At 39.9% G+C, this 18837-nt stretch overlaps 2 protein-coding genes and 1 long non-coding RNA gene across 3 annotated transcripts in view; 1 reads left to right on the top strand and 2 right to left on the bottom strand.

Annotated features, from left to right (window-relative positions):
- The window catches only part of LOC148156474 (uncharacterized), a 69700-nt gene extending 60408 nt beyond the window's left edge, over window positions 1-9292 (bottom strand). The window contains exon 1 of the mRNA XM_088010371.1: window positions 9186-9292. The gene's annotated coding sequence lies outside the window, so the exon portion shown is untranslated. The remainder of the gene's footprint in view (window positions 1-9185) is intronic.
- LOC148156473 (uncharacterized) overlaps window positions 1-18074 on the bottom strand; it is a 41245-nt gene extending 23171 nt beyond the window's left edge. Inside the window, exon 1 of the mRNA XM_088010368.1 lies at window positions 17979-18074. Coding sequence (XP_087866494.1) covers window positions 17979-18021 — 43 coding nt within the window. The 5' untranslated portion in view covers window positions 18022-18074. The remainder of the gene's footprint in view (window positions 1-17978) is intronic.
- Window positions 1-18837, top strand: part of LOC148156467 (uncharacterized) — a 261721-nt gene that overhangs the window by 77292 nt on the left and 165592 nt on the right. The window lies entirely within an intron of this gene.

Below are 18837 nucleotides of genomic sequence, written 5' to 3'. Positions count from 1 at the left end.
TGATCAAATTTTGTTCTACATGTAAAAGGTTATATCACAAACCCATGACCAAGGAGAAAACCTTCCATGTATGCGAATCAAAATGTGGGATCTGCGGAGAAAAAAATCTACCACCTGGTACAGACGTAACTCTAAACGATCATCCGTGCTACATTCAGACTGCTACTGTCGATGACAAACTTCATGACAAACTTGTGTTCTACGATTTTGAAAGCTATTTTGATCTGAGCGGTGCACATATTCCGTTTCTAGTCTGTTCCAAAACAGTGAAAGATGTTGAATGGCATGCTTACGGCTTGGGTTGCGCGCAACAATTTCTTCTGCATTTCAGAAGACTGTTGTACAAGGGTTACACCTTCATTGCACATAATGCACGATAGTTACCTACTCTTGCATGCTATGGTGCAGTTGGGCATAAAACCATATCCAATCATGCAGGGAGGGAAAGTGCTCTGTTTTACAGACCCTGACTACAAGTTAAAATTTATTGACAGCCTGTCATTTCTAACTATGAAACTGAGCGCCATGCCAAAAGCATTAGGTTTCCCCGATCATTCCAAGGGTTACTTCCCCCATCTGTTTTCCTCATAACAACGTCTCAAGTACGTGGGGGAGTTTCTTCCTTTAGATTGTTACGGTGTCAAACTTATGACTCCTAGTGAGCAGCAGAAAATTACCGATTGGTTCAGAGAAGATTCAAAAGGCATTTTTGACTTTCAGAAAGAATCTGTCCATTCTTTTCCGGGGCTGTGTTAAATTCAGAGAGGAATTCTTCAGAGAGACAAATGTGGACCCCTTCAAAAGCGTGACAATTGCTTCTGCATATATGCAAGTTTTTGTGAGCAATTTTCTTCCAGAAAAAAGTTTGGCCATCCCATCAGTTGTAGAATAAAGGCGCGGGTCCAAAACTTTCTCTAATGCATCCATCCAGTGGCTAGAATGGAACATGAGCACTAGGAACATACACATTGAGCATGCATTGAACACGGGTGAACGAAAAATCGGACCCTATTTTGTGGACGGTTTTGCGGTAATTGATGGTTTACCCACAGTGATGTTCTTCAATGGCTGTCTGTATCATGGATGTCCACAGTGTTTCCAACCCACAGAAACATGTCCTTTGAGAAAAGTACCATTCAAACAAATTCATGCAGCCACGATTGAAAGATCTAAAATTCTGCAAACCGTTTATGGTGTTCGAGTCGAGGTTCTGTGGGAACATGAATGGAATGAGATGAAGTCTCATCCGGGGGTGATCAGATTCCTGAAAAAATTTGCTGCCCCAGAACCTTTGTCCCCTCGAGAAGCTCTGTATGGTGGCCGGACTTGCTCTCAAGCTGAGGTACACAGCAGGACCGGGTGAGTCTGTGCATTATGTGGATTTCACGTCTCTCTACCCGTACATAAACTCTGCATTTGCATATCCGCTAGGCCACCCGACCATCACTGAATTGGAAGAAACTGCAAATGAAGTTGTGAAAGCATTTTCTGAAAGAGATAAAAAAAAATGCTGAATACATTTTGAAAAAGTTGTCCAAGAGTAACAGCGGGTGGACACCCAGAGCAGAATTTGTTTATAAAGGAAATGTCATCAAGGGATCCCATTTGACTGATTTACTCGAAAACCTTCTGGTTCTATTTAAAAGAAAAGCTCAAAGCCTCCAGTCTGCAGGATGGACTGATTTCCTCACTACTCTACATGAACTAAATATTCCAGTATCTTCTGTGAATAACCCGCAAGCCCGTGAGCAGTATCTGCATATCAAGGCAGAGGGTGTAAAAATCCCTTCAAGAACAGTAAAAAGGCATGTGTTGTCCCCTAAATTCGATTTCGAAGATGAGATCAAAAACAGACGAAGTATGCGTAAAAGAATAAAACCATCACGCTGGATTACTTATACTCCATAAACTTTGACAACAAATCCTTTTTTCAATAAAAAGTTTTATTTAAGAATTTTTCAGGTGTACAGATTCTTTTTTTAGAATACAGAAATAACAATAGAAAATCACAATTTGTAGCAATCTTCAAACATTTGCATAGAACATGTTCCGTGGTTAAAAGAACAATACTTTTGTTTTTTTACACAATGTTGATATTTTTTCACAAAATCTGAAACCATCGCATCATTTTTTATCACATCACCGGGGTATGAATCAAGTACTTCTTGCAATGATAAACTGCAAGCTCTTTTACACAGGTAATACACACAATGATGACCGCAAACAACAGACAGAGTGTCTTGAAGTTGATTATTATGATACATTATTTTTGAAGATCTGTCTTTCAAAAAATGTACAATGCTCTTTGGGTAGAAATCAAAATCTGGGGGTAATCCGTACGAGTCGAAAAACATGGCAATGTTTCCTTCCAAAGTCAGAGCCAACCAGTGTTCTCCGGGCATGTGAGCGGGATGCGTGTTCACAATAAAGTATGCGGGTCCTGTGTACTTATGTGAGAGTAAAGACAGTTCATCGCATGCCCAGACTCCACAAAATAGTTTTCCCATCAGATAATGTAGTAGATTCTCCAGTTGATGATTATTCATAATTAATAATAATCCACCAAGACCTGCCTTTTTGAATTGATTTCCAGGATGGAGTCGTAGCAGGCATAGACAATGAGCGTAATTGTATGCCGTAATGGGACTCTGAAGCGAATATCCAACCTTAAATTACCGTTAGAAATGAGTGATAAAGCGTCAGTGTCCTCGCTTGGGTTGAGGTTAAACACAAACAAGGAGTAACCGTTATTAAAATCACTACGGTCGAAGCTGAGAGGGAGGTCTTTTAAATGGCGATCTCTTGCGGGAGAATATGTTGTAAAATTTTCTGACTGATATGCCTTGGTTGAATTGAGGCTGGAAAGCTTTGCTGGGAATTTGTCTACCTTCCTGGCACAATGCTAGGTATTCTGCGTTCATGTGTTTAAAATTGAAAGGTAGTAGGTCTCTTCTTCCTGTGAAGGCTTCATGGTGAACCATTCCTAAAACTATAGCACCCAAAAATAGGTTTTCCTGAGTATATATCCTTTCAGTGTATAGCCAGTGTATACCCAGCTATCCTCTATAGATAGCTGGGTCATAGGGGCTGAAAACAAATCCAACTCTGCTAGGGTGCATTTGAATGATTTGTGGTGCAAAAAAGCCATGTTTTTCACTGAATTAGCATTTAGTGAAATATATCCTTGCTAGAAGACTTCCTCCCCTTAGCCTTGCTTCTCCATTTTGATTTCTTTAGCTTATGTGCTCTACGTATTTGTGAGTTCTGCACCCACTCCCCCGGTGGGCGCTTCCTTGCCCTTCTTGAGAGAACCATAATTCCTGATCCTTCTTGGTTGGAACCACATATTTTATTCATTGCTCTACCAATGACATCTGTGGCGATGTTGCTGGCTGCTTTTTTTTAAGTGAGGTTTAGCCAGGGCGAAACCTGATTTAACTAGAGGTGAGACAAACCGGAATAATCTTGAAAATATCGATCCGATTCCTCGACCATACATGGTGGGAGATCCATAAAAACCTGGTAAGACTCCGCCTACTTGGTTATGATAATAATGGATGAACTGGTGAGGATCATCCCTCGGATTTATCTGAGTCATGTTACCTCAGATTTATACAGTTCTGCCGAGGTTAAAATTAGTCTCTTTCACACTGCTGCGATGGGCTCATATGAATGATAACCTTGTCATCAACCAATTTTATACGGATGTATATGTCCAGACTTCATTCAGCTATCATATCAGGTTTTGTTGTGACCTCACAGGTCGAAAATGCAATTTCACAATTGTCTTTCCGTAGGTAAATTTTACTGGAACATTATGGTCTGATTTTAGTTCGATTTGAAGAGATTCGATATGTTTTTGAGCCACAGGAAGATAGTTGGGAGGATTAAAAGTCTGAGTGATTATGTTTCCGAATTTACCTTTGACTTCAACCGTACGCAGCAGGGGGGCATAAGCATCTCCCACTATTTGCTGCTCGACCACATCGGTGTAACAATAAAAGTGGTAGAATCCTGCTTTCCTGTCCATCGGATAAGGACAGCTGTCATGTTTTTAAAAAGTAGTCCATTCCCTTGGTTCCATGCCAAAAATGTAAGCAATCGGAGCGTAAAAACGCAATTGATACTCAGAATCTGCTTCTAGACAGGATAATTTATTTTCAATAATATTCATATGAAAAGAAATACCGATTCTTATCGCTCTAAGATTAGACTCAATCTCGTTTTTTAGCTGTATTATTGTCTCATAGTATCCGGGTGTGATATTCCATCGAGAAATTTTTTCTTTCCCCGTCTTCCTCTATTCAAAGAACGCAGAATCTTTTGGAACATTATGCCACGTGTGTGGATAAGAAATCTGTTAAAGCAACCTGCCATACTCCTTCTAAATTAATATGCTGCGCTAAATTCACACGAAAACTTGAAATGGTATTATTCTTAAAAACGTTTAGACCAGCGTTTAATGGTAAGGTAATGTAGAACCCTTCATCCTCTACCGTGCGCTCCATGGTGCTGTTTTGTGTAAGATGTATTGCCGACTCCCTTTATATATCTCGAAGGTCATCCTCTCTAACCCAGCTGTTAAATTTCTCAGGCCAATTTTTCCAGTGCACAAAGACCTGTTTAACCCCTCTAACGGTGCGATGACCTAATATCTTTTCCACTTGGTACATTTTATCTTTACACAATTTCACTTTCTGAAGCTCCTCTTCATAGAAAGAGCCCTGTATAGGTTCATCATCCAAGTCTTTGAGTCTGTATACAGGAGGAGATCGAAGTATGGTTTCAACCACAGTAAACACTTCATCCGTAAAACTCTGTTCATATTTTTTTTTATCAAAAACGCTGCGTAATTTAGATATTCAAACAAGATCCCCGGGCTTAAGCTAAGGTTTAGAATACTTGCAATGTTTGCTTGAGGATGTACTGTACAGGTTCTGAAAGATTTGAAAGGCATTTTTTGAATTCACTTCCATAGGGCTAGTTTTGATACTTGTATGATACCCATAGTTGTAGCTTTTCACCAAGTCTTACACAACATTGATGTAACGATGGGTGTTATTAGCGGTGAAATATTGCCACATTCTTGTTTTTAACGTATGGTTAAACCTCTCGATGACGCATGCTTTCGATTCGCTCGCGGTGGAAAAATGCTCAATGCTGTGCTTCTTCATTAAAGCTTTAAATTTTTTGTTAAAAAATTCTTTACCCGCATCTGTTCGCAGTATTTTAGGAATCTGACTGTCTTTGAAAATTGATTCAAAGGCTTTTTGTTAGCAGAATCACTTTTCGGCACAGCGTTCAACGTGACACCATGAGACTTACTCGGGTTTGGCTTTCGTGTTGTTCCTCCTCTGTTTGAAGGACACACCCTTTATTGTACACGAGTGTGTTCAATTAGACAAGTCACGTGATGTGACACACAATAATCCAATAATGATAAAAACAACAAATGAGAGCACAAAACATTCATAATGTCAACACCCCCACTTGCTCACATTTGGGTAACTTCCTCTGACTCTTAATATTTCAACCAAAATACATTCATGATACACCAAACATAAACATTTCATACTTCCTTAACTTAATCTTTGTTGCTGGTTTAGTTAGTACATCTACAACCATTTCATTGGTTGGACAGTACTCTAGAAATACTTTTCCTCCATTTACAACTGATCTGACAAAATGATATTTAATATCAATATATTTACATCTTTGTCTATATACAGGATTTTTGGCTAAGGATATGGTACCCTGATTGTCTTCATAAATCTTAGCTAAATAATCCAGACCATCCATGTTGAACAACAGTTGTTTCAAGTATAAGCATTCCTGTACAGTAGCAGCTAATGCCATGTACTCTGCTTCACATGTAGATAGAGCTACTGTAGGCTGTCTTTTGGTCTTCCATGAGACTAATGGACCATCTTTATTTAGACTCATACAGTAACCTGTTGTACTTCTTCGATCTGATGCATCACCTGCCCAATCAGCATCACTGTATGCATATATAAGGTTATCACAGGCACCCTTTCTAAAACATAGTTCTTTATCTTACTTCAGCATTATCAGCATAGTTGAGTTTCTGCTCACAAGGGGTAGTTCGTGGCTTACAGTTCTGCATGTCAAACTTTTCCAATATTTTCCTCACATACTTCGACTGTGACATTTTAATACTGTCAGCATCTTTCTCAAAGTCAATGCCAAGAAAATGTGTCAACTTTCCTAAGTCCTTCATCCTAAATTTGGATGCAAGTTTCTCTTTTACATCTCTAAGGATATTCGTATCACTGGCAGCAATAATCAAATCATCGACCCATATAATGATAAACACAGTTTCAGTATCAGTGATCTTTGTGTAAACACAATGATCAGCAGGGTTTTGAACAAACTTGATTTCACATAGGTAGTCATGCAACATTTTGTTCCAGTTTCTGCCTGACTGTTTAAGTCCATAAAGAGATTTTTGCAGTTTATACACCAGTCTCTCATTTTCTTGAGATTCCTTCTTGTAGCCCTATAAAGTTCACATTCGATTGGAGCATGTAAATATGCTGTCTTTACATCCATCTGGTGAACAAACATGTTCTCCTGTGCCACCTTTTGCATCAACACTCTGATGCTTGTCATGCTAGCAGTTGGTGAAAAGGTTTCATCATAGTTCATACCTTTCTTTTGACTGAATCCTTTAGCAACATATATAGCCTTATATTTGTCTGATCCATCACTATTCTTTTTGATTGCATACACCCATTTACCCCCCACTACCCTCAGGTAAGTTGGTGAAGGAAAAAGTAACATTGTCCATTAATGACTGCATTTCCTCATCCATTGCTGTAACCCACTCTTTTGCATTCACAGATGTTACAGCTTCTTTGTAGGTTTGAGGTACTCCACTTATCAGTCTGTAACAATAATCAATGTTAGCTATCTGCTCTTCATCATCAATGCTACTATATACATAGTCATCCAAATAACCTGGTTTCCTTCTTTCTCTGACAGGGTATCGCCTATCAGGTTCTTCATGTTTTGTTGTGTGACTGGTACTCGCCATTGGTTCTTCTTCTGTGCTCAGTTTATGGTCAGAAACATTTACTGGATCAGCTTCTGAAGTTTTGGTTGCTCTGGGACTAATTCTAATCATATCATCATCATCCAAAGTTACATCTGTCTCATTTTTCTCTCTGGATACAAATTTCACAAGCCTGTGTTTCTGGATTTTCCTGCTGTTTGGATAGTAGACCACATAGGCTGGACTGTTCTTGTCATACCCTATAAAATGCCTTTTTCACACCTTGAATCCAGCTTCCTTTTCTCTTGTTTGTAAGTGTAACAAACGCATCTAAACTTGTGCATCCTAGAAATGTTAGGCTGTCTGCCCGTCTACATGAAGTAAGGCGTTTGCTTTGTGCGATTATTAAAACATCTGTTTCGCACTACAGCAGCTGTCTGAACTGCATATGGCCATAACATTTTTGGTAACTCACCATCGATTAACATACATCTAGCCATGTCAAATAAAGTTCTCCAGTTTCGTTCCGCTGTACCATTTTGATGTGGAGAATATGGTGCTGAGGTCTCGTGTCTGATACCATTTCTGCTCAGTAATGCCTGATACACTTTTCCTGTGAATTCTGTACCATTGTCTGACCTCATACATTTAATCTTTCCATGTGGAGCCATGTCGGCAATAAACTTTTCAGTAGCTTGTACTGTGTCACTCTTGTTTTTCAAAAAGTATACAAAGACTGCACTGGAATAATCATCTGTGAAGGATAATGCATATCTGTGACCATCTTTGGATATTGGGTCTATAGGTCCTGCTAAATCTGGGTGGACCATTTCTAGTGGTTCTTTAGCTCTTGCATCTGGCTCCCTGTTCCTAATTTGAACAAATTTTCCTTTTGTGCAGACTTCACAATATGGCATTGGTTCACCTCTCCCTTTAATTTCCATGCCATGAACAACATTTTCTAACTTCAGTACATCTCTGTAATTGCAATGTCCAAGAATCTCATGCCAACTTTGTAAGTCATAACATTTTTTACACTGATCACCACATTCACTGTCTATCATTTGTAAGTAATACAATTTGTTACATACGTGAATGGGGAACTTGGTATCGTCTCTGAGAAGAATGTTCTTTCCTTCTTTGAAGATCACCGTTGCTCCGCTGGATGTTTCAGCTTTCACTGAGAAGATGTCTTGCGGATATGAAGGGATGTATAATGCGTTCCTCAGCACCGTTTTAAGACGTCGACCTCTGCTGTCGATCAAACACACTTCCGCGTCTCCTCGTTGCTTAGCAACCCCAAAGCACCTGGATCCATCAGCCAATTCCACGCAGTGCGTCTCGACCTGGAAACTTTCATCAAGCTTCCGAAACTTCCTGATGTCGGTGATTATGTGCGACGTCGCACCAGCGTCCACCATCAGACCTCTCCTCTTGATGTCGTCCACTCGCATGTCGGCGTCGCTCACCCGGAAAGCAAACTTTGTCGCCGCCCGTCTCTTCGGCAGTGGTGGAGAAAGTACTCAAAAAATGTACTTAAGTAAAAGTACAAATACACAGACAAAAATGTACTCAAGTAAAAGTAAAACTACAACATTAACTTTTGTACTTAAGTAAAAGTAAAAAAGTACTGGCTTTTAAAAATACTTAAGTATTAAAAGTAAAAGTACTTGCTGAATGCATTACCTAATCCCTAATACAATATCATTAAGTGAACTGATCGTATTTAATTTTAATACATTAGAAATGTGCCATTTTAATGAACAATGCCACAGATAAAGCATGTTTACATGGACATGCAACCAAAGAGCCACGTAGCAGAGTTGCAGTCAAGACCAGGACCCCGCGCTATGTGACACAAAAGAATTAAGTTTTACCTATCAAAATTGCTTCTCAAATTGATCTGAAAGATCCACATTCCCATAAAACACCTAGATATTAAATACTTAGAGCTGAAATAAATTTAATCAGTAAAGATCCGTCCAGAAGAATCGGATCGTTCCTGAATGTCATATCAATGCAAACTTTGGTCACAGCGTTGTCCCATATTTGCAACACCTCAGTCAACACCTCCACACAATAGTTCAGCGCATGAGTGACAACTTTTTTTCATCGCAGATGCAACATGTCTCTGTGCAGCTAGCTTTGCTAGCATCACGTCCGTGGAGCTTACCTTTCTTTAAGCTTTCCTTCCAAGTGACGCGAAAAGTTGGACAAAGTCCCCACCGTCTGTGAAAGCGAAGCGCTGCTGATTTTACATGTCGCCATATCTTATGGTTTATGCAGCGCTATTATATTACTGACGGTCAGACAGACATCAGAGAAACCACTGCGCATGTCTGGAGCTCGCATGCGAGTAAAGGTGGAGGCGATGGGTGACAAAAGACACTAAGTCACGTTATTGCTTGGATTTTACGGCGCCACCTTAAGACCCTGAACTTCACATTTTAACGGAAAAAAAGCTCAATGCGACTTGGATGTAAAGAGTAACGGGACAGTTTTGTAGAAATGTAGTGAAGTAGAAAGTACAGATACTTACTGTAAAATGTAGTGGAGTAAAAGTAGAAAGTACCCATTATTAAATCTACTTAAGTAAAGTACAGATACACAAAAATTGTACTTAAGTACAGTAACGAAGTACTTGTACTTCGTTACTTCCCACCACTGCTCTTCGGCTACTTTCCGTGCGTTGTCCCGTTGTTTTCTCCGTCTGCAGGTTGCGTTGCTGTGACTGTTATTCTTACAGTAACTGCACCACTGCTTCCGCTGGCAGGTTCTGCTTATGTGGCCTTTCATCCCACATTTAAAGCACACGATCTCAGAACTTCCTGCTCCAGGATCATTTGCACCTCTTGGTGCGCATTTTGTGCCAGAATGTGCTTTAGCTTTCATCACATTGTCCTCAGATACTGTGCCACGCATATTTTCAATGTCCTCAAAACTTCTGAGTTTAGTCTTAAACTCTGCAAAAGTCAACGTATCACCATCTTCACTTTGGGTGATATAAATAGCAAATGGCCTAAATGTCTCTGGAAGTCCTTTCAGGACCATGGCGATCAGAAGTCCGTCGCTCAGCTCCTCACCTGCACTCCTTAAAGCGGTGATCGCTGTCTCAGCTCTGATGATGTACTCGGTAACCGACTCACAGGGTGATTTCTGCAGTGACGTCAGCTCAGTATACAGGTTAATCACTCTGGGCTTTCCTTTACCGGCGTAATGGGCTCGTAGGATTCCAAGCGCCGCACGTCCGTCATCTGCCGCATCATGCATGATAAGTGATAGACTCTTGTCATCCAAAAACTGAATGAGCTCTGCATAAGCCTCAGCGTTTTTCTTCGCGTCTTCCTCTTCATCTTCATCATCGGAGGGGCTTGTCAAAATGGTCTGTTTCAGCCCTTGCAATCGAAGGTGTCCTAAAAACTTTGTTTCCCATAGTTCGTAATTTTTCTCGTCTCCACCAAAGAGAAGTCTTGACCAGCAGCTGTGTGTCATATCTTTTTCTCTTCTATTCATTTTCCTTGTTTACTTACACAACAGGTGTTCACTGTCTGTCGGGACATTCACCCGTTTCTTCATTGATCCTGGGCCCATAACCTGTTAGCAGAATCACTTTTCGGCACAGCGTTCAACGTGACACCATGAGACTTACTCGGTTTGGCTTTCGTGTTGTTCCTCCTTTGTTTGAAGGACACACCCTTTATTGTACACGAGTGTGTTCAATTAGACAAGTCACGTGATGTGACACACAATAATCCAATAATGATAAAAACAACAAATGAAAGCACAAAACATTCATAATGTCAACACTTTTACTACCTGGTCAGCAGTTTTCCTCTTTAAAACTCGTACGTACGCTCTTGTAGAAAATATGTCAATGACTGTCAATAAGTAATTATAACTGTCATTTTCCTTGACCAGAGCTTGCATATCACAAAGGTCTGCTTAAAACTGTTTTAAAGGCCCTGTGACAAAAACTCTGTTTCTCGGGAAATTTATGCGTGCAGGTTTATGCAGAGTATAGGTGTCTTGTTCTGATAAAAAATCTTGTACTTTTTCCACATTAACCTTTTTTCCCCGTTTCATCCTGCAGAGCCCTTTTCAGCCTAGCTATTCCTCCTATGCTACCGGGGTATGATGGAGTGTAGTAAACCTTCTTCATTAACCTTCTCTCAGCCATCCTTCAGTCACCTGCTTTGGTGATCGGTTGTAAAATAATGAGAAAACAAGATTGTGGTACAAAGGTTTTATTCGTCCTTTAATAGTAAGAAATCACAATCATTACAATTATTTACTAGAAATTACAATTAAAATGTTAACCAATAATACATATAAAAAATATATATTTAACACTAATCACAGTAATAATAATGTAATTAAAACTTTTTTTTTAATTGACAAGAAAATCAGTAAAGGGTAATGATTGAAATGCTTAAACACGCAAAATAAGATGATACAAGTCAGCACAGAAGAGAGATTACTTTTCATTCATAGTGTAACACTCTGAAACAGAACGGAGTTGAATCAGGTTTTCATCACTGTTCATGTCCTAATACATGTCAGTAATTGCGGTCTGAATTCCGTATGTCGATTTCAGTTCATGTAAAACCGTCTCTGCAATCATCTTCACTTTTGCATCATCAGCCTGTATGCGACGTTGCCTCAGGAGATTCTGGACAGCAGGTATGAATCGTGGAGTGAGGAGCCGCTGTGTGATGCGATGAAAGTTGAGCTGGTAATAATCTTCCTCCGGTATTTCCAGGCATTGATGCTGCCTTTGGCTCGGGTGATCTGTTATGCAGCCGTAGCAGGTTTCCTTGACATACTTGACACAAATCAGACTGAATAGATGCAGTAAGGCTGTTTTTACGGTAGCAATCAGGGTACTTGGTATCCATCCATCAATTTCATCTTCTTGCAGGGAGTAGCTAGAAGCGGGATCTCCAGAGTCCTCTTCAGCAGGATCTCCAGAGTCCTTTGCAGTCAGAGGTTGGGAGGGGCTGATAGCAGGATCCCCAGAGTCCTCAGAAGCCAGAGGTTGGGAGTAGGTAGGAGCAGGATCTCCAGAGTCCTCTGCTGTTGCTACTGCTGGAGGTTGGGAGTAGCTAGAAGCGGGATCTCCAGAGTCCTCTGCTGCTGCTGCTGCTGGAGGGATACCCTCTTCAGCTAGGTTACTTGGTATCAGAAAACTTGAAGGAGAGAGTGCTGGAGACGATTCCAATGAGGAGTAGTGTAAGAGAGGAGAAGGCGGATAATATGGATTCGTGTAGTAATAGCTTCCAGGAGATGGAGGACAGAAGAGGCTCTCTGTCGAATAACTGGGCTCGCCGTAGTAGGGTCCCCATACTCCATAGCTTCTTGCTTCTTCCATTCTAAAGGTTTAGTGTCAGAAGTCCCTGCAACCCTCGCATTATATAGGGTAGTGGGTGGGTTCTCAGAAAAGGACCCGCCTTAGAGGCTGGACAGGAAACGTCAGACATTTTTTCACTGAGAAAATATCAAGCCAGCAGCGAGATTTTCGGAACAGTTCGGAAATTCGATCCCCGAATTCCGCCATTTTCTCAGACCAAGCATCAAATGGGAGAGCCAGCACAAACAGGTCTGGGGAATTTGTGCTACTTGCCCGTAAGGACCAGCGGCCAGACTCAGTAGTTTTCGATTCCCACACTGCACTGAAGAGAATTTCTCCCCTTCCAATTTCAGTATCGGTCGGGAAACACCACTTTCTGGTTTTCTTTGTTGATCATGGGTCAAGCTCATCTTCTCTTGTATTTAGCTTCAAGGCTGATTCGATGTTTTCATTGGCACGAGGAATTGCAAGCCTTAGTACCGCCCAGTCATTATAGGTGAGGCTGCATGTATTCGTTATTGGTGCAAGCTCCTCATCCTTGTCCAGTTGGTACAGGTAAAGTTCTCCGGACTCATAATGGAAAACATAACCCCATGAGCCCCAAAGACCGTGAGGTTTTAAACACCAGTCTTCCTTGACGGATTGAAGCACCGGCATCTGCACACGAGACAAATAAAATGTCGATCTTTTGGGGGCATCCGTTCCAGGCCTTGAATTCTCGCAGATGGAAATTGGTGTCTCGCATAGAAGAGAAGTCCCGCTTGTCAATATTTCTCTTTTATCCACAGTTTCTGAGGTAGATGGATCAGGCGATGAAGGTGAGCTTGCCGGTGTGTCCATCACCAAACCCAAATCCGGTCTCACTGCTATCGGGATCTCGTATACAATTGTAGGTTCTTCTTCATCAAGCAGATGTTTATTTGTTAACGGGGTTGACGCCATCATCTTAGCAAACGTTCTCGGGCTAGGTAACTCCAAATCCGTATCAGATGTTGCAGAGCAGACAGGTTCTTTATTCTCAGCAGCAGGATGAAGTGGTTTAGCTCCATGCATTGTAAAGTTCTTGAACAACTCTTATTTTTTCGACAGTATTTATAACAGAAACCCCAAACCCTCTGTCTCTGATTCTATTGGGTAATTCAAAGTCTAAATAAAGTCTTTGTTCAGGGAGGGGGGAGGGGATTCAATCACGAGGTGGGACATCCAGTCACGAGGTGGGACATCCAGTCACGAGGGGTGGGGGGAGGGGGGACATCCGGTCACGAGGGGTGAGGGAGGGGTTTGATATCAATATCAATTAATTAAGGCCATCAATCAATTATCCGATTAAAATTTGACAGAAGGTAGTATATATAGTCGTCTTGCTAGGTTGTCAATTTACAAGCTTTTCTCAGTTGGCCCATTCATTTCTGACGTAACTGGTATAGTTAAGTCAGGTTTGTGGCCACGTTGCTTTGACTCAATTCACCATTCTGCATTCACTCGTCGGATCAAGGTTGCCATGCAGATCTTGAGAGCTAAATAAGCCACTAAGTCTACAAAACACACCTGAACTAACCACTAATGCCTGCCTGTTTATCCCAGCCAGCATACCTAGGTGGGCCCCATATGGGGAAAAAAGACGGCAGACAATATGGGTCCCACAATGGTTTGTCCGCAGTTTCCATTTGGCCATGTAGGGTCACCCCCTACATGGGCCCTTTTGCTGGCTGGGTATGTTTATGTTCATTGAGATCCCCATTAGCATTAGCAGAATGCGGCATCAGCTATTCTTTCTGGGGCCAGCCCTGCCAGCATGCCTAGGTGGGCCCCATGTGGGGAAAAGGAGGGAAGACCATATGGGTCCCATATGGGTTTTGCCCATGTAGGGCCACAGCCCACATGGGCCCTATATGGTGGTGGCCCACATGGGTTTGATCATTTAGGGCCTATGTAGGGCCCATGTGGGCTGTGGCCCTACATGGGCAAACCCATGTGGGGCCATCGTGGAACCCGCGGACAAACCCATATGGGACCCATATATCAGCCCTCCTTTCCCCCACATGGGTCCCACCTAGGCATGCTGGCTGGGAGGTTACATAAAAAAAGACAAGAAATCATATTACAGATGCCGTATTAAAATTAAGAATTTAAATAAAATAAGTAACACAATTTAAAACAAGATATTTGACCTTCATTTAGAGTGTAGTCTCCTTTGTCCTGCAAATATACTCTCATACGTAAAGCACATATATTTACAACGCCAAATACACAAACATGCATATTAATTTATGAAAATAAATTATTTTTATAGTGTGTTTTCAGTTACTTCTTAAAATTGTAAGCAGTAATTTGCTTAATGTTTTTTGTTAGTGAGTTCCATTCATGCATTGCAAAACTACTTTTACATTATAATTTGAAAATCAATTTGAATCATTATGTTTTCAGAATTTTAGTTTTGCTCAGACACAATGTATGCAAAAGAGACAAAATGATGGATATGATCCAAATTGACTGACTTCCTGTTGTGTTTGGAAAATGGCCCCAAGAGATACAGATAGGGCCTTAGTTGCCCTAAGCAGCTCAGTGGAGCTGATTTTTTTTCTTTTCTTTGTAATAATTTCTATGTAATTATAAAATCAAAAATACACAATTTCACTATGAAGAGATTTGTTTTTACAATCATATATATTTGATAATGTATGTAGAAATCATTATTTTATGGATAAAAAGAAAAAAATTAATTGCTCTTGTGGGGCCCCTGGTGGCCGCGGTAGGTACCGTATGCTTCGCTGGTAACATGAGCTGATGTGCAATGAGCAGAGCATCCAAACGTCCAACGCTCCGGTCAGAAGTTAGCAAAACAATGTCTCAAAAAAGAACTTATCCTTCAGGGAGAGAGAAAAGAAAGAGAAAGAATAGAAAAAAGCCACTGGACATTACGTGACTTATCGTAAGTCACGCATGCGTCATTGCTGTCCATTGAGTCAGGAATATTGGTAGTCAGGAAACTATTACAATCACGCAAAGAATCAGAACAACAGACGCAATGTTTAGCAGTTAATTCAACCATAGATAATGGCAATAAGGGCTTCAGATTTCACAGGTGAGGAAAACGTTTTAAAGAAAAGATTGAACAAGTGAGCAGTGGGTCAGTTATACTAGCCTAACTGTTGTTAGAAAAGGCGGACTAGAAGTTGTTGGAGCTATTTTTTCTTCATTTCTTTATCCATTTTAATTTTGCTACTTTATTCTTACATTTCTATTTTTTGTATTATTTACAGAGTTTATTTGTAGGTTGATAATTGTTGATTTTATTTTATTTTTTATTTTTTTGTTTTATTATTTTTCTTATTTATTTTCTAAATTTAGACAGGAAGTAATGTGGGTCAGTCCACTTTCTATAAGTGCAGGGGGCTGGTGAAGGACCAGCAGGCATTTGGGTTTGGGGCTGATGGTTTTTAACAGAGCAAGAGTGGTAGCATGAGAACAGAGGAAAGTTTGATCTCTGTAATTATTTGGTGAAAGAGGAAAATAAATCACCAAGAACAATCAATAAGTTTGGACATTGAACCTTGTTTTGCCTGTCGAGAAACATGACCCCAGTGCCTCAGTAGTGGCTTGGTGGAACTTTTATTGGATGTTTGGCTTTGCAAACAATCAGAAGTGGTTCTGTCTAGTTTGGTTCTTCACCTCTTTATCAGCTTTATTGTAGCTTTATTGTGGCGCACTCCAGCCGCAATTCATAAAAACAAGCGACAAAAACTGAGCTAATCCCCTGTGTTCTCAAACGTGGTGATATTTATAACAGTCATCAAACTGCGGCTCCTACAGCATATTTAAAATAAAACGATTGACCAATATAAATAGAAATTTGCCCCTTCTTGCATCTTGACAGAACTAACAGAAACTAAACTGTTTATAGATTTGCATCATGGAGAATTTATCAAACATCAGTTTTCTAATCTTTATTTTAAGTCGTATTTAATAGATATATCTAATAACAAATGATGGCTCTACTAATATTTTCGTGACAGATTTCTCCTTGTCCTGTATTGGGATAAAATGGTTTTCTGGACACAATGAACCACAAAGCGACCAATAGGCGCTGTCCAGTCCAGTAATGTATATCAATTAGCAGGAGAATGAAAGACGTAAAAATAATTAACTATACTATATTAAGAAATTGTATTTAAGCCTCGGTGCTACATGAAGCTCATTTTAAACAATGCAAGTTAAAAACAATATTTCATATATATATATATATATATATATATATATGCTGCCACCCCTGAAAAAGTCCCTGTCACCCTCTTGCCACCCCATAAATATTTTTCTAGATCCGCCCCTGGTGGCTCTGAATATTTCTGAGGTATTTCTGGCTTCAAAATGCCATGTTTGATAACGTTTGATAACAATAATTAAAACTGCTCAATGTTTGTCATTGTCTAGCAAAATGTTTTTACATAAGGCTATATAGCTGCTACATTGATGAGCTGCTCTATGCTGTAGTTGGGGATTTGTTGTTTGCTGCTAAGCATAATCATTTTGTGGCTAAAACAAACATTATTTTTACATCAACTTATAAGTTATGTGAAACATCTGTTAAAATCATTTGAAGGCTCAGAATTAGTCTAGTATCGGTACCGGTCCACATTCTGAAGGGAGAAAGACTCACCTGGTTTAAATTAAATTTTAGCTGTTGGAGTAATGCTTAAGAGAAATTCATTTAATCAAAGAATGTCATGAATATGTGTGTAGGGCTGCACCGACTGCAGTTTTCTGGCCGATCCCTTGTTACCAATCTTTAAAAAGCCTGACCTGCTGATTTTGATTTTGGCTGATATGAATTTCTTTTGTCTGAAATGTCACTAAATATAGCAAGAAAGTCACCGAGTTGGTAACAGTGGGGTGAACATTGTTAACTGTAAACATGCAGATCTGACCTGTTGGGCCGGTTTGTCATTCAAACCTCTCACTGTAGAGCAGAAGAGGACAGAGACTTATTTTTAAACCTTTACTGATGAAGATAAGATGAGGAGATAAGATGGGCTTCACATGTAAGTATCGGCCAGTCACGATCCCCTGAAATTAAGGAAATCTGCAGCCAGAAATCAACTGGTTGATAAATAGTTGGCCAATAAATGTATCCTATATTATACATGTATATAATGTAAAAAGCACTGCTAACAGAGATGCAATCATTTTATAGCAGGTGTGTGAAAGATCTAATGATCGGACTGCTGATTGCAGCCACTCCACATTGTTAGCAGAAATAGAGAGCCCCAAAACCACATTTCAATTAGGGCCCCATGGAGGCTTGGGCCGGCCCTGGTTCTGTGTCCCAGAGATTAATGTATTTTTGTACGTGAAGATTCTGACTGAAGGTGACAAAACAGTGCCGATGTCCACAGTGAAGCTGTCCTGCACCAAGAATAATGTAGTATTTCTACTTTATTCTTGTAATTAAAAACAAAATCCCCTGGTCCTATCTGGTCATAATACTCATTGAAACATGATGTAAACTCAAGAATAATACAAAAGATTGAAAGTGAAAAGTAGCATGTTTAGTCTATGTGGGTTTTGTTGGTGGATATTTTCTACATTAAAATTAACTCAATTAGTATAATCCTGACTTACCATCATTGCAGGCCTTGGTTGTACTGACCACGTTGCTGTCCATGATCAGTCAGAGAGAGCAGTGTTGACACAGGCAACAGCAGCAAAGTTATGAATACAGGCTTAATCCTGCTAGGTCATTTAAGTCAAAGTAAACTGAAACTGAATCGTTGATTGGCTGTTTCTGTCCCAAGTAGAGCCAATAAAAAAATGCGTTTTCTTGCTTTACTTGGTTCTCATCAAATTCTGCTAAGGTTTTTGTAGAAGCCGTTTTTAACTCTAAGGTAACCACTAGTATGTTATGAAACACATTTGATTGGCATCTTAAAATTTATATTTTCCAGATTCAAATATGTCATAAGTAGTCAAATGTATACAATAGCTGGTGTCATCTTTCAATGTGAATTATTTCTGCAATATTCATACAATTATATTAGTGTTTGACTTTGATTTTCTGTCCTCAAAGTCATCTTTTCTTTTGCTCTCTTCTTCCTCACCCACATTTACAAGAAATGACAGCATCATGTAAACTGCTGCAAGTAAAAGTGAAACTAAAAGATACATGCGTGACTCAGTATTAAAAATATTTTTTAAGGGAGTTGTGTCCTTTGTTTTTCTGTTTATTGCAGATATGCTTCATTCCTGTTGCTCACGTAAAATGTTTCTTCTCACGACTTTGAACAGCTTCCAAATGTCATTCTAGAGAACTTGGTAATTTTATCAGAAGAAAAGCATAAATTTGACCCCTTTTCATTTGGATTATGTGCTCAGACTGTCTGTTTTCTGTTGTCTCAGAATTAAGGGAATGTGCTGTAATTTTTTTTTCATTACAAAAGTTATGAAAACTAATAAAAGTATAAAAATCGAGTACGTGAAATTC

The sequence above is a fragment of the Poecilia mexicana genome, unplaced genomic scaffold (genome assembly GCF_051168715.1).
Source record: "Poecilia mexicana isolate PSO_F unplaced genomic scaffold, ASM5116871v1 scaffold_11, whole genome shotgun sequence".
Lineage (NCBI taxonomy): Eukaryota > Metazoa > Chordata > Actinopteri > Cyprinodontiformes > Poeciliidae > Poecilia > Poecilia mexicana.
Note: the sequence above shows the minus strand (reverse complement) of the source record. Positions and strands in the feature narration are given on the sequence as shown.